The 16,593-nt window shown below is 42.0% G+C and overlaps 1 protein-coding gene across 1 annotated transcript; it reads left to right on the top strand.

Annotated features, from left to right (window-relative positions):
- The first annotated feature begins 3,450 nt into the window (after positions 1–3,450).
- On the top strand, positions 3,451–16,593 carry LOC103422519 (arogenate dehydratase/prephenate dehydratase 1, chloroplastic). The gene is made up of 11 exons (XM_029087609.2): positions 3,451–4,266; positions 5,379–5,443; positions 13,760–13,852; positions 13,947–14,147; positions 14,693–14,773; positions 14,856–14,951; positions 15,367–15,444; positions 15,538–15,627; positions 15,719–15,786; positions 15,936–16,017; positions 16,205–16,593. Exons 1-11 carry the CDS (start codon positions 3,987–3,989, stop codon positions 16,259–16,261), a joined length of 1,191 nt encoding a protein of 396 aa, XP_028943442.2. The 5' UTR covers positions 3,451–3,986; the 3' UTR covers positions 16,262–16,593.

Consider the following 16,593-nt stretch of genomic DNA (forward strand, 5'->3'; position numbering starts at 1 on the left):
TCATAAAATTCTATGCATGGCAACCCAAATCATATTTCACATTCCAATTCAACATACTTTTCATTTAAGTTGATTTCTGGGGAAATCGAGTATATAGGTATATATATAAAAAGCAATGCCCACTCACTGATATGTCGCCGGGTCGTAACCCCCTTGACGTCCCTGGTTGTGCTCGTCCTCGTTATAGGTCCCACCTAGAAGTGAAATAACTTAAAACAATCATTTAACGCACAATTAACGCACCTAAACCAAACTAGGTAATAAATTCTTCATACGATGCTCAAATTGGGTATATGAATATACCACAGTGACCTACACAACCTCAGGATCATCCCCATATTTTTAAAATAATTTTTTGGATGCTCCACGCGCCCCCACGCGCCAAATAGGGCACGGGTCTACGCGCCCCCCACACGCAGCCACGTGCCGTGCACACTGACGGTACAGTGAACGGCGTTAGGGAATATTCTCGGAATATTCCGTTAAATACCCAACGGTAACGGTAACGGCGTTGGAATATTCCGTCAGTTTTGACGGAATATTCCCTGTCTTCTCCGGCGAGTCGCCGGTCGCCGGTGACTGTTCGCCGGTTTCTGGAAAAATTTCAAATTCACTATTCTTCTTCGTTTTTCGTCCATTTTTCACGTAATTTATACCAAAATGAAGCATTTCACATGTACTATCACGTTGGAAGGGTTTTAAGGCCTAAAAACAACAAGATCAAACCTTTCAAAATTCTTCAAATTCGGCCAAACTCGAACCCGACGATCCCGACGTCCATTTTGTTCAAACGAGGCACTCCGAGCCTCCTTGGAACTTCCTAAGACTCGTGGTGATCTTGGTTTAACCTAAAACACAACCATAAATAAGTTTGTGAATAGTGCCAAGTCACGGGATGTTTTGAAACTAGGTTTTCAGAAACGAAACTTACCTGAAACTTATATCCCCGTGCTCGTGAAGTTCCCAAGATCACGAAGATGATCTTAGATTGGACGTTGGTGCACGTTTGTGATTGTTCTTGGTTCTTGCAGTGTATACGAGAGTAAGAGATAGAGTGAGTTCGAGAGTGTGTGAGTGACTGAGGGAGAGATGAGGAAGAGAGGGACAACCTACGGGTTTTGGGGAGGGAATCAGGGTAGGAGGCCCTACCTAAAGTCCATCACAATTTAATAGTCCATACAAATGTAAATCTAAACCCTAGTTTAAGTCCCTAACAAAAATTAATATTCTAAATAACAATAGTTTAGGATCTTTAGGTAAAACGAATGTCAAACATTTACACACCTTAATCCCGTTTAAGGGTATTTCTGTAAATTCACGTCCTCAGAAATGAAATTTCCGGGACGGGCTGTGACAAATTAGACTTAGGATGCTTTGAATTCATATGGTTGATACGGGAAATATATGTGTTCGACATTTTGAATTAGTTGGATTAGAGACATTCATCAAGAGTGAGTTCTGCTTTATTTGATTCGGTGTTTTGCGTTAGGATCCTCTTCAGATCCCTAAGCTTGTCTGCAAGCCTTGCCTCCAGCAGAGCCGCGAAGCCATCGCAGCTTCTTATCCTCCCTTGAACAAGACCGTAAACCCGTGATTGTAACCTTGCCTCGAACAAGACCGCAAAACAATTGATTACAACTACAATTTCGACGACACAGTCGTTCCTCCACATATGCGCCCCTTTCAACCCTCATGTCACGTGTCATGTGTGTTCCATTAGCATTTAAACTAAATTGTTTAGTTCTATGTGCTAGTTGAATACACGCAATATAAAGAAAAGTAAGAAAATAAAAATAATAAAAAAAGTAAGTACGAAGGATGTTAGCATTTCGCGCTCTTGATAAAATAACAGAGGAAGTAGAGAATGATTTGTGGGACCTGGAAATGGTGTTGGGGCCTATCGTTTTGGCGTTGGGGGAGAGCGATTAGTCAGCGTCTAAGGATGTGTATGTATGTGACATGACACGGGGGAAAAACAGGGAGCGTGTTTGCCCTAAACGCGACCAAATCCGATTCCAAACGGATTTCATTTCACACTAACCCATGCAATATGCATACAACATACACTTGTATAAAGTGAAAGTACCCTCTCGGATTTTCCCATGACCGACCATTTCAAACTATCGCACTTTATTTTAGACGACCAATTTGTTGCACACTACATTTCACCCTGTTTGTGTCGAATGCGCACTAACATCCATTAGAGCGACTGTACTTTGCAACATTTCGATTATAGATTGAACATTGTTTGCCTCCAAATTAGACCCGGACGTTTCTGAACTTTTGTATTTTAAAGGACCAGCTGGTGACGAAATTAAGATAGTTCACTTTTTCGATTGCTGAGAAGACTTGAATACTTGTTCAACTGCAATTTATCTGTAAAGATAAATGATTTCTTACACGGTCAAAACTAACTATTCTTTTTGCTCCTTCATGGGCTTTTGTGGGCCTTGGTTTTTGGAAGTGAAGGAAACCATTTAAAAGGTTTTAGCGGGCCGCAATATGGTGCTGAAACGGGCCATACAGTGTTTTGTATTAGTGAATCACCAGGACCGGGCCCAATGGGTTTAAGACAGGACATCTAGAGCCCAAATTTGATAGTTCTCGATAGCTGTAAATGGTACAACATTGCTTGTACAATTATGATAGAAATTTAACTCTCTTAATTACGTTGTGAGCCTAACTCGTACATCGGATATAAAAGTTTAACTTTCGCATTTCATACGTTTTCTCTTTCAGATATTAAAATAAAACGCGTTTAGTAGCTTTGATTGTAGAATACCTACTCGCACATCAAATATAAAAGTTTTAACTCTTGTAGTGCATACGTTCTCTCTTCCCGATCACTAATCCTCATTTAGTAGCTTCAAACGGTAGACAATAATTCTCATTTAAAACAAAAACAACGTCCAATTTCAGTTTGAAGATTTTAGGAGCAACGTCCAATTCTTGACGCAAGGGCATAGTCCCTAGCCATCGCCCCATTGTTGGGTATTGACCAGTTATATAGAAGATAGTGACTTCAATTGTTATTTTGTAAAGTGGTCAAATGAGATACTCAATTTTAATCATATGATAACTTATGACTCGTTTACTTAACAAAAGCGAGGGAAATAAAGAGTCGGGAAGCTTATGAATACACTAATTAAAGAGAATCAGATCAACGGGTTCTTTTAAGTTGATTTGATTCATAATTTTTCCAGTACTAAATTTTGAATTGTAAGGTAAGGCTTACATTTTTTTTCTTTTCGATTTATAATATGTTAATAAACCAAAAATAAAGTTAGGTATCAATTTCACGCCTCAATTCGTGTTAAGTAAACACGTCAAAACATGAAATGTTGCTGAAAAGTAAAGTGGAATCTCCCTGTCCTCACCAAAAATGTTAGGTTCTACTTGCACATCCAAAACATCTATATGTTTGGATACAACTCACAACAAGAATAGTGATAGGTTTAGCCCCCTTTTTTTTTCCACAACCCTCTCTCTCCTCTCTCTCTCTCTCTCATCAAAAGCCAGATCATTTTCATAAAATATTTGTCTTAAGTATTGGATAATTATACACTGAAAATATTCTCAGATTCCATTTTTTTTTCTTTGTTTCTATATTTTACCCGAGGCTGCGAGAGGCAGCGTGTATCTAACAACATTCTTGCTCACCTACCCTCCCTCATAACTCCATTCCTCTCTAATTTCTTCGCCTTGTCGCTCTCTCTCTCTCTCTCTAAAACCCTCAAAGTTCCAACCTTTTCAATCCCCAAAAGATTTCTAGTTTTCTTACATTTTTCTCACTCAAACACAATTTTGTGGGGTCCATCGCCAGCCACCATTTTCATCGACCCTGACAATGTGCTTACTGGGTTTCATCCAACAAACCCCCCACCAACTTCCTCCTCTCTCATGAGCCCGGGTTCTTCTCAAAGATTCTGTCTTTTCGCAATTTGCATATCTGGGTTCGGTGGAAATTTCAGCTGATTGATTGATTGATGGCTGCCAAGGCTGCACCCATCTGGGTTTATGCTAAAACCCCTTATTCTCATCAGGGTGTCTCAGATTTGGGCACGAACCGCTCCGGGTTGGCTTTGAATTCGAATTCCCGCAAATGGGAATGTTCTTGTTTGGCCGTTGCTTCCGCCCATAGAGCTATCACTCCGGTGGAAGATGAAAAACCGAGCCTTGGCGGCGCCGCCGAGTCTTCCGGTGCAATGGAACGGATTGAGGACAATAAGACCGGGGGGTTCCACAAGGATTTGAACCTTCTTCCTAGTGAGTTTACTCCACAAGCTGATAATTTTATGTTTTGCTCAATTTCTCTATGTTTAATTTTCAATTGGGTTCTTGTATGTTGGGATTGAGCAAATAGAACTTTGGTAGGTGAAGAACAAAGTTAGATTTTGACTACTTGTTGGGCAATGCAGAATAGTTTAGCTCCTCTGCAATGCAGAACAAAGTTAAGTTTAGTAGCTTTATTTTATGTGATGGCTATTGCCTATTGGTACTTGGGTTTTCATCATTAAGAAGATTTTGTTTGACAGCTGTAGCATCGGTACATTTAACTGATTTGGCCTAGATATTTAGATGAGGGTAGGATCAAATGAATGAGATTAGGCAAACAATTACATCAAAATTTATGACATATCAGTGAGGGCTAGGAGGATTTCCATTATGACTTGACAATGAGAACTAGTAAGTACCTTACTCTTTCAGATGCCCGGTGTTGGTGGAAATAACGCAATTCGTATTTATGGAAATAACGTTATTGATGGAAACTTTGAAATTTTTCAGAAATGACAAATTTGGGTACTGTCTATCATAGTTGACCAAATTCTTGGTGTATCTCGCGTCGGGAAACCAATAGATTTAGCAATAAAATTAGGTTTATATCCACCAAAAAAAGACTTTTTGAAGATATCTTGACAATTCACACTAATGCTAAAGTCCATCGATATCTAAACAGCACGTTGCTGTAATATAGGTCATATCTTTCCGCCTCCTTATTGATATTGGTATGTTAAAAAAGCGACAATATCCTGGATGCTAAATTTCACCTTGGATTACAAATATGAACCCATGGTCAGGTGGGTTCCAAAATGAGATCAAAGACCTGACAATCCCACTTAAATATATAATCTCTGAAATTATTTTGGGCCAATCCAACAGGTTGATTTCAAAAGGCAATGTAACAATCAGATTTTGTAAATCTGTCCACATCCAAATACTTAAAAGAATAGCTTGGTTGTAGTGGTGATTTTCGTATTTCTTGTTGTCTAATGTGCTACTATACTTCTTCATTCTAGTGATCCTTTGTTTTCAATTTTATCTTACAATTGTTTCTTTCACACTCACTTCATCATAGCTTGAATATGAATTAATTGCAGAACCATTGACAGCAAATGACCTTTCTTCTCCTAGTAATGGTTCACAAGTGAGAGTTGCTTATCAGGTAGATCTTCTCATTGATTACTTGCATTCTTTTTGGTGTATAACTCCGCCCATGTCTTACATGGCCGGTCCCAAGCCCGGATAAAGGAGGAGGGGGAGGGCGTCAGGTAGTCGACAGCCGACACTCCATGATCACGTCGAATCCTTATGAAAATGAATCCAGAACAAAATCGCGCTAAAGCTAGGGCGTCACCCGTAAGTGGCGCGCTGTGTGGCCCGAGCACAGTGATAAGTGAGCAAGGGTCGCTGTATCTCCATCGGCACCCGGATGCAGTGTTAAATGAGCAAGGGGGCCATAGAAACTTCTTTTCGAACGACTCCACTCAAAGTTGTTTGGGAGCATATGCTCCTATCAACTTTACCCGGGACACACAAAAGAAGTACTTTGATCCTATTAGACGGGGGAGGGTGAAGAAGCTAGGACAGAAGGGTAGAGTTCAAGAGAGCAAAATGCGTTTAGGAACGTGGAATATAGGAACCTTAACGGGAAAATCTATGGAAGTAGTGGAAGTTATGGTGAGGAGAAGGATAAATATTATGTGCCTACAAGAAACTAAGTGGGTTGGTAGTAAGGCAAAGGATCTAGAAAACTCAGGGTTTAAACTTTGGTATTCGGGCACAAATAGAACGAGAAACGGTGTTGGCATCATCGTGGACAAGACCTTGGTACAAGATGTTGTAGATGTCAAGAGGGTAGGAGATAGAATCATGGCAATCAAGATTGTAATAGGACAAGAACTTATCAATGTGATTAGTGCGTACGCACCTCAAGTAGGGTTGGATACGAGTTTGAAGGAGAAATTTTGGGAAGATCTTGGAGACTTGGTGCAAGGAATTGCTCAGACGGAGAAGTTATTTATAGGAGGAGATTTAAATGGACACGTGGGCAGGGAGACAGGCAACTATGGAGGTTTTCATGGTGGCCATGGTTTTGGGGAGAGAAACGAGGATGGGGAAGCTATCTTGGATTTTGCAATGGCATATGATCTCTTCTTAGCCAACACCTTCTTTAAGAAGAGAGAAGAACATGTGATCACCTACAAGAGTGGGTCGTCAAAAACACAAATAGATTTTCTTCTAATGAGGAAAGGGGATCGTATAACTTGTAAGGATTGCAAAGTTATACCAGGAGAGAGCGTGGCTAATCAACATCGCTTGTTGGTGATGGATGTACATATCAAAAGAGTAAGACAAAAGAACAAGACTTGGAAGTGCCCAAGGACTAGATGGTGGACTCTAAAAGAAGAAAAACAAGTCATTTTCAAAGAGAAGGTAATCACCCAATGTGTGTGGGATAGAGAGGGGGAAGCTAGCCAAATGTGGGATTCCATGGCTAGTTGTATCCGAAAAGTAGCAAAAGAGGTATTAGGAGAGTCCAAGGGCTTTGCCCCACACCAAAAGGAATCTTGGTGGTGGAATGAGGAGGTACAAACAAAGGTGAAGGCTAAGAAGGAATGTTGTAAAGCCTTATACAAGGAGAGGACCGATGAAAATGGTGAAAGGTATAGAAAAGCGAAGCAAGAGGCGAAGAAAGCTGTCAGAGAAGCTAAGTTAGCGGCTTACGACGATATGTATAAACGACTAGATACCAAAGAAGGAGAGTTGGATATCTATAAACTATCTAGAGCAAGGGAAAAGAAGACAAGGGACCTAAACCAAGTGAGGTGCATCAAGGATGAGGATGGAAAGGTTCTTGCTACAGAGAACGCGGTTAAAGACAGATGGAGAGGTTATTTTCATAATCTTTTCAATGAAGGACATGAAATGAGTGCTTCTTTAGGGGAGTTGAGTAACTCAGAAGAGTGTAGAAACTACTCTTTTTATCGTCGAATCCGGAAGGAAGAAGTGGTTGTAGCTTTGAAGAAGATGAAGCATAAAAAAGCAATAGGCCCAGACAATATACCAATCGAAGTGTGGAAACTTTTGGGAGAGATAGGTATAACATGGCTCACTGACCTTTTCAATAGGATTTTGAAAACGAAGAAGATGCCAAATGAGTGGCGAACGAGCACTTTGGTGCCTATCTACAAGAATAAGGGCGACGTACAAAATTGCATGAACTATAGGGGTATTAAGCTAATGAGTCATACAATGAAGCTCTGGGAGAGAGTCATTGAGCATAGATTGAGGCAAGAGACACGGGTTTCGGACAACCAATTCGGGTTCATGCCAGGGCGCTCAACCATGGAGGCAATCTATCTCTTACGAAGATTGATGGAAAGATATAGAGATGGGAAAAAGGATTTACACATGGTCTTTATAGATTTGGAAAAAGCGTATGATAGGGTCCCAAGAGACATTCTTTGGAGGATTTTAGAGAAGAAAGGAGTACGAGTAGCATATATCCAAGCTATAAAGGATATGTATGAAGGAGCAAAGACTGCCGTAAGAACTCATGAAGGACAAACCGAAAGCTTTCCCATAACTGTAGGATTACATCAAGGCTCATCCTTAAGTCCTTACCTTTTTGCGTTGGTAATGGATGAGTTAACAGGACATATTCAAGATGATATTCCTTGGTGTATGCTTTTCGCAGACGATATAGTGTTGATAGATGAAACTCAGGAAGGAGTAAATGCAAAGCTTAACCTTTGGAGAGAAGTGTTGGAATCTAAAGGTCTTCGCCTAAGCCGATCAAAGACAGAATATATGGAGTGCAAGTTCAGTGCAAATGGAGGCCAAAACGAGTTAGGGGTGAGGATCGGAGATCAAGAAATACCAAAGAGCGACCGTTTTCGTTACCTAGGATCTATCTTGCAAAAGAACGGAGAATTAGATGGAGATCTCAACCATAGAATACAAGCTGGATGGATGAAGTGGAAGAGTGCATCCGGCGTGTTGTGTGACCGCCGTATGCCACTGAAGCTCAAGGGAAAATTTTATAGGACGGCAATAAGGCCGGCGATGCTGTATGGCACAGAATGTTGGGCGGTGAAACATCAACACGTACACAAAATGGGTGTAGCGGAGATGAGGATGCTTCGTTGGATGTGTGGGCACACGAGAAAGGATAAGATTAGGAATGAGGATATCCGGGGTAAAGTAGGAGTAGCCGAAATTGAAGGAAAGATGAGAGAAAATCGGTTACGGTGGTTTGGACATGTGCAAAGAAGGCCTACTGACGCTCCGATTAGAAGATGCGACTATGGGACAGAGGTTCAGGGCCGAAGGGGTAGAGGAAGACCTAGGAAAACTTTGGAAGAGACTCTAAGAAAAGACTTAGAGTACTTGGATCTAACGAAGGACATGACACAGGATCGAGCACAATGGCGTTCTAAGATTCATATAGCCGATCCCACTCAGTGACTTGGATTTTCCAAGTCTCCAACCGAGAAGTTTTCCTCACTCGGGAAATTAAGGGAACACTACCCCAATCTACATGCTCCACTCAGAAAGCTTCAACATACAAGCTTCAACAAAAGAAAATTCAAAGAACTTAGCGAAGAAGGCTTTGGTGTATTTAACACAATACGTTGAAATGAAGGAAAGCTTATTTATTGATATCCCCGATAAGCTACAAATATGTACATATACATGAGTCAAAATAAACACACAAGAGGGAGCCTTCACAAAGGTTGCTTAGGAGAAGTCTCAGCAGTCGGTAGAGCCCCAGAAAGAGAAGGCACCGGAGGGGGATCATTTGGAGCCTCAATACTGGACAGAACCCTAGAAGGAGGAGGCATCAGAGGTTGATCATTCGGAGCTTCATTACGCGGTACAGCCCCAGAAGACGAAGGCAATAAATGCCTTTGGAACAAACCCACAAATCTCTGATGATCAAGTAAAACCTGACCATCAGTTTCCTTCATCTGGTCAAGCTTCCTCTTCATGTTTGTAGCATAGTCATGTGCGAGCCGGTGCAACTGTTTATTCTCATGCTTGAGCCCCCTAATCTCCTGTTTGAGACTCATCACTTCAGCCGCCAATGATTCAACTTGGCGGGTTCGAGCAAATAGGCGTTGGGCCATATTAGACACAGAACCTGCACACTGAACACTGAGAGCCAGCGAATCCTTAACAGCTAACTCATCAGACCGTTTGGAAAGTAGTCTGTTATCTTTGGGAGTGAGAAGGTTCCTGGCCACCACCGCAGCGGTCATATCATTCTTCATCACGGAATCCCCAACGGTAAGAAGACCAGTAGGGGAGACGAAGGATGGGCGCCATATGTTGTCTGGATAAGGTGGGGCTGCCTCTTCAACAAGGTTCAAGTCAAAACGACGGTCGGAGGGGCCAGACATTTTCAAAGGTGTTGAAGAGAGAAGAGGTCGGACAAATCAAGATCTTAGAAGTGCAAGAATGAAGCTTCTACTGGTGGAGATTCAAGTGTGCTTTGGAACTTAATGCCAGCCCCTATAAAAATCTGCACTCGACAGAGCTTCAGAAATCGAAGAGGCGCCTGCTCAAAAATCGAAGAGGCGTTTGCTTTCTCAAAAGCTGGGCTGCTTAGAGATCACGAGGGTTGATCTCAGAAATCGAAGAGGCGTTTGCTTTCTCAAAAGTTGGGCTGCTCAAAGACCACGAAGGCCGATCTCAGAAATCGAAGAGGCGCTCGCTTTCTCAAAAGCTGGGCTCCCCAGAGACCACGAGGGCCGATCTCAGAAATCGAAGAGGCACCTACTTTTCCAGCCTTGTCAGCACCTGTCACACGCACACTCAGCTTTGCGGAAATTATGGGCATTTTGTCGAAGACTTCTGGGGAAGTAGAAAACACATGAATCTTACTGTTCAATCACCCACTTCCCACACGCAACAATAGCTCATGGATACCACATATAACTTTGCCAAAGTTCTCTGCCAAAGTTGAGCACGTGAAGCTTGCAGCTCCCACTACATCGCTCTGACCAAGAAGGGTAAAAGAATAGCAAAGAAACAGCACTAACAAAGTTTAGACCCATAAATTTTGAAGGTCTAGCTACCATATTATTACCCACAAGGGTAAAGGAACAGTACCACTGCTGGATAATTGGAAAGTCCCTGTGTGTCAACCTCTGTGCTTCGTGGCAAGGTAGACTAGCAAACATGCCCAACCTTTACTCACATTCGAGAAAACACTCCCAATAAGATTGCTTGCTCCAAAATCGAAGAGGCACCGTCCTCCAAATCTCGAGAGCCAGACTCCCAACATGACTACTTTCTTAAAAATCGAAGAGAGGGTAAAGGAACAGTACCATTGCTGGATAATTGGAAAGTCCCTGTGTGTCAACCTCTGTGCTTCGTGGCAAGGTAGACTAGCAAACATGCCCAACCTTTACTCACATTCGAAAAAACACTCCCAACAAGATTGCTTGCTCCAAAATCGAAGAGGCACCGTCCTCCGAATCTCGAGAGCCAGACTCCCAACATGATTACTTTCTCAAAAATCGAAGAGACACTGCTCCCCGAATCTTCGAGAGCCAGACCCCCAGCATGATTGCTTTCTCAAAAATCGATGAGGCATCGTTCTCCGAATCAATCGAAGAGGCGCTCGCTTTCTCAAAAGCTGGGCTGCTCAGAGACCACGAGGGCCGATCTCAGAAATCGAAGAGGCACCTACTTTTCTAGCCTTGTCAGCACCCGTCACACGCAACAATAGCTCATGGGTACCACAGATAACTTTGCCAAAGTTCTCTGCCAAAGTTGAGCACGTGAAGCTTGCAGCTCCCACTACATCGCTCTGACCAAGAAAGGTAAAAGAATAGCAAAGAAACAGCACTAACAAAGTTTAGACACATAAATTTTGAAGGTCTAGCTACCATATTATTACCCATAAGGGTAAAGGAACAGTACCACTGCTGGATAATTGGAAAGTCCCTGTGTGTCAACCTCTGTGCTTCGTGGCAAGGTAGACTAGCAAACATGCCCAACCTTTACTCACATTCGAGAAAACACTCCCAACAAGATTGCTTGCTCCAAAATCGAAGAGGCACCGTCCTCCGAATCTCGAGAGCCAGACTCCCAACATGACTACTTTCTCAAAAGCGAAGAGAGGGTAAAGGAACAGTACCATTGCTGAATAATTGGAAAGTCCCTGTGTGTCAACCTTTGTGCTTCGTGGCAAGGTAGACTAGCAAACATGCCCAACCTGTACTCACATTTGAGACAACACTCCCAACAGGATTGCTTGCTCCAAAATCGAAGAGGCACTGTCCTCCGAATCTCAAGAGCCAGACTCCCAACATGATTACTTCCTCAAAAATCGAAGAGACACTGCTCTCCGAATCTCGAGAGCCAGACCCCCAGCATGATTGTTTTCTCAAAAATCGAAGAGGCATCGTTTTCCGAATCTCGAGAGCCAGATACCACAGACCACTTTTTCAAAGTGCTCTGACAGAGTTAAAACATGTGAAACTGGCAGCTCCCACTACCGTGCTATGACCAAGCAGGGTAAAGGAATAGCATTACTACTTGTTGTTAGGGAGACTCCTATATATGTCGACCTCCATCCCCAACGGACAGGCAGACCTGCAAAAATGCTCAACCCTTCATCATATCTGAGAGGGCACTCCCAACGAAGCCTTTCGAAATATTCAGCTTTCTTTCCCCCCGATAATACCTCTGCAAACAAGCTATACTAGAGCAAGAATATCTCATATCATCAGGGTTAAAAGCAAGAGTATCCCATATCATGCTTTTTCCCTGTCTTTCCCTTTGGTCTTGTTTTTACCTGCAAGACAAGGAGAAAGAGCAATCAGTCAGCACTTGGAATCAGGCTTCCAGCCAGGAACTGACTGCCTGGAACCCCTTACCCGATTACTTACCTGGCATTGCTCTCGAGTACTCATCTTCAACATGTTATGTTTCCAGGGAAGATTCCGCATCTGCTTGAGGAACAGATAGGGCAAGTGCGAAGGATACAAGGAAGCATGTGGAGACAAGCGTAACAGCACACGTGCCGATACATCCATTACTCTGTCAAAAGCAAAAGTATCCCATATCAGCAGGGTGGAACGTACTCTAGATTTGATGGACTTGTTTTGACCCTCAAACTCTTCAGTCGGCCTTATACTCTGGAGGAAACCAGAAAACCCTCCAGCTCAGTTCAAGAATAAGCCTGTGGAAAGTTACTTCTTCAAAAGCAAAAGTATCTCATATCATCTCTTCTCATTTTTCTTCTCTTTATCCTTCATGCTGCTGCAAGATGGGGAGAAGGTGAACAATCAGTCGGAGCTCTGATTGCTTACCTTGTCTGTCACCTCTTTCAGCAGACCCCCTAGCTCGGCGACTTGGGGGACTCCTCCTACATGGTTTGTATCGCGCTTGACCAAGCCTGAAACTACAAGTAAGCTTCAAGTGAAATTGATACATTACCTTGTGCATCTCCACCAGTTAAAGATACCACCCCTGGATGGAGGAAGAGTACTTCCAGAGAAGATGCCACATCTACCTATGAGACAGATAAGGCAAGTCAAGACGACACCACACTCCGATACTTAGAAGTTTCGTGATTACGAGATCATTCTCCCACAATATTTCCTAATGTCATTTGTACTAAATCATTCACTTGTACTCACTAAAGGAGAGCTTGAACCTATGTACTTGTGTAAACCCTTCACCATTAATGAGAATTCTTCTATTCCGTGGACGTAGCCAATCTGGGTGAACCACGTACATCTTGTGTTTGCTTTCCTATCTCTATCCATTTATATACTTATCCACACTAATGACCGGAGCAATCTAGCGAAGATCACAAAAAGCAACCGTTTTCGCTACCTAGGATCTATCTTGCAAGAGAACGGAGAATTAGATGGAGATCTCAACCATAGAATACGAGCTGGATGGATGAAGTGTAAGAGTGCATCCGGCGTGTTGTGTGACCGTCGTAGGCCACTGAAGCTCAAGAGAAAATTTTATAGGACGGCAATAAGGCCAGCGATGTTGTATGGCACAGAATGTTGGGCGGTGAAGCATCAACACGTACACAAAATGGGTGTAGCGGAGATGAGGATGCTTCGTGGGATGTGTGGGCACACGAGAAAGGATAAGATTGGGAATGAGGATATCCGAGGTAAAGTAGGAGTAGCCGAAATTGTAGGAAAGATGAGAGAAAATCGGCTCCGGTGATTTGGACATGTGCAAAGAAGGCCGACTGACGCTCCGGTTCGAAGATGTGACTACGGGACAGAGGTTCAGGGCCGAAGGGGTAGAGGAAGACCTAGGAAAACTTTGGAAGAGACTCTAAGAAAAGACTTAGAGTACTTGGATCTAACGGAGGACATGACACAAAACCGAGCGCAATGGCGTTCTAGGATTCATATAGCCGACCCCACTTAGTGGGAAAAGGCTTTGTTGTTGTTGTTGTTGTTGGCTCTTATGTATGTTGTATTTTCCGTTTTAGGGGTTACCAGGGGCATATAGTGAGGCTGCTGCATTAAAAGCTTATCCAAAATGTGAGACCGTCCCATGTGACCAGTTTGAAGCTGCATTCAAGGTTGAATAATTGTTTTTAAAAGTTATAATTTTTTTAATTATATTTACCTGTTTGTGTACCTTGATTAGGTTTTTTTATTTTTTTCATTTAACAGGCAGTTGAACTTTGGTTAGTGGATAAAGCAGTTCTTCCCATTGAGAATTCTGTTGGCGGAAGCATCCACCGTAATTATGACTTACTACTTCGCCATAGACTGCACATAGTTGGAGAGGTACAATTGCAAGTGAACCATTGTCTCTTGGGGTTGCCTGGTGTAAGAAAAGAGGAAGTAAAGCGTGTTTTAAGCCATCCTCAGGTTGGTCTTTCACTTATTTTCTTTTTCAATTCTTTTCTATTTGCATAAGCGGACAGCTGATGAATATATTGTCCGATCTGTCTAGTTCAAATGGCATGAACGCTCATATCATTGTGTCCTCAAATTGCCTATTTGCAACAATGGGAATGTTCCCCAATTAGGTAATCTTAGATTCTTAATTGCTTTGGACCACAGCCGAAAAGGAAAATCAATATATGATAGCTAACAAGTTTTGAAATGCTCTTTCGTGGAGCTCCTCCATAATTGGCTTGTCTTTCATGTAACGTCTACTAGCAGTGTTTCCACAACCACCACACAGTACTAGCAGATTGTGATTACTTTCATGGCACTGGAACTGGTAGCAAAATGGGTCATAGGTCTTGAGCTAGCACTTTTTAGATATCTTCTATTTGGTTTGACTGCAGAAAATTTGAGCAGTAGTGAATTAATTTTACACGTGGCATACATGCATGCATGTACAATCTAATCTTTCAAATGAAAGACCTAGTTCTTCAAACGTTTTTTGTGGACATTTTCGCTTGCAGGCTCTTGCTCAATGTGAGATGACGCTAAGCAGTTTGGGTATCGTCAGAATCAATGCCGATGACACTGCTCTGGCTGCACAGGTTATCAATATATCTTCAGCATTGTTAACTGTGATAGACATTAAGGGTGTTTATATGCTGAGGGTTAGGAAATTTTGTACAGATGGTGGCCTCAACTGGCCTCCGGAATACTGGTGCTGTTGCAAGTGCTCGAGCTGCAAAAATTTATGGGCTTGAAATTCTTGCAGAAAAAATTCAAGTAAGGCTATTCTTTTAGATTCCTTGTTCAGGTTTATTCTATAAGTTAAGCTGGCTTGTTTGAACATCAGTTGGGTATTGATATGGTACACATCTGGATGGATTGAGAATTGACCTCTTCTCCTCCCTTAAGAAAGCAGATGGTGCAAATTCACTGTTGTCTCAGCTTGCTAGTTAGTTCAGTAGGGTGTTTGCAAGCTATTCTTTCCAAGCATTACAGGGTTCTACATGTCACATTTTCTTGCTTTGAGTATTTGCATTTCTTTTACAATATGATACTGCAAAGATGCATCACTCTCTCAGATGTTGGATGTTTTTACTTATTTTGCACCTCTTTTTATTTTGTGAAGACGATGGCTGCTGGGGATTACTAATGACACCGCTTGATTAATTTACTAATACTTTGCCTTGGCCAGGATGATGACGATAATATCACTCGCTTTTTGATACTTGCAAGAGAACCGATAATTCCAGGGACTGACCGGCCATATAAGGTAAACCTTTGCTTTGTTTTGGTTTTTTTTAATTTTATGTATCTCTGTTTTCCTTTAATCTTCTGAATATTTATTTATAAATTTTCTTCATAGACGAGCGTTGTTTTCACTCTTGAAGAAGGTCCTGGTGTACTATTTAAAGCCTTAGCAGTATTTGCTCTTAGGGGCATTAACTTGACAAAGGTAACCTTAGGTAATCATTTTTTTTTTTCTTTCATGCTCACCCACTGTGTTTAGCTTTTTGACAAATCTTCTCCTTTTGGAGCAATTTCAGATAGAGAGTCGCCCACAGAAGCAACGTCCACTAAGGGTTGTGGATGATTCAAATGAAGGGAGTGCCAAGTGAGTGGTACTAAGTATATAATATGATAAGTTTTACATATCCGCGCCAGTATATACAGAACAGACAGGTCATGATATGACTCTTAATATGGGTAAGGTCGCTACAAAAATGACATTCTACAGATTGATTGATCGATCTGTTTTGGCAGGTATTTCGACTACCTCTTTTACATTGACTTTGAAGCTTCTATGGCAGAGCCCCGTGCCCAATATGCTTTGGGACATCTGCAGGTCGGTCTCGTATCATTTAGATGCATGTTCTTTATTTTCTCACCTTTCAAAAACTTTTATTTTGTGCCGGAGGTTTTGCCACATGGTGACACACTTAAGCTTGAAATTACAATGTCTTCCTCTGAAACCTCTCCACCCCTCAGTATAAAGCATTGGTGATTTAAGGATGAATCGCTTTCTTTTGCAGGAATTTGCAAGATTTCTTCGTGTCCTTGGTAGCTACCCAATGGACACGATTCCATAGAAGGCAGTCGTTTCTTGGGCTCAAGTTCGTAATGGTTTTGGTTTCCAGACATGCAAACACAGTTCAACCTTCAAAGTTGTATATATCTGGGCGCTGAAGCTGCATACACAGATCAAGCTTCAAATGAGGAGACAATTCCTCGCAAAGCTTCATTTTTCTTTCCTTTTCGACTCTATATCATTCTTTGTTTCCTCCGAACGGGGGTTTTTACTGTTTCAGGACTCATGATATCTTGATACAACACCGGGAGGGTCCCTCTCGACTACCCAAAGTACAATCTGTAAACAATACCTCAGGATTCATGAAAGACAGATTTGTGTGTTACGACTAAA

This window comes from Malus domestica, chromosome 10 (assembly GCF_042453785.1).
Source record: "Malus domestica chromosome 10, GDT2T_hap1".
In the NCBI taxonomy this organism is placed as follows: domain Eukaryota; kingdom Viridiplantae; phylum Streptophyta; class Magnoliopsida; order Rosales; family Rosaceae; genus Malus; species Malus domestica.

Bases quoted from the DNA above. Each gene is read 5' to 3' on its own strand.
- LOC103422519 (XM_029087609.2), top strand. From the start codon at position 3,987: ATGGCTGCCAAGGCTGCACCCATCTGGGTTTATGCTAAAACCCCTTAT. The intron at 4,267-5,378 runs GTGAGTTTACTC...AATTAATTGCAG, and splicing joins GGATTTGAACCTTCTTCCTA to AACCATTGACAGCAAATGAC. The intron at 15,628-15,718 runs GTAACCTTAGGT...GAGCAATTTCAG, and splicing joins GGGGCATTAACTTGACAAAG to ATAGAGAGTCGCCCACAGAA.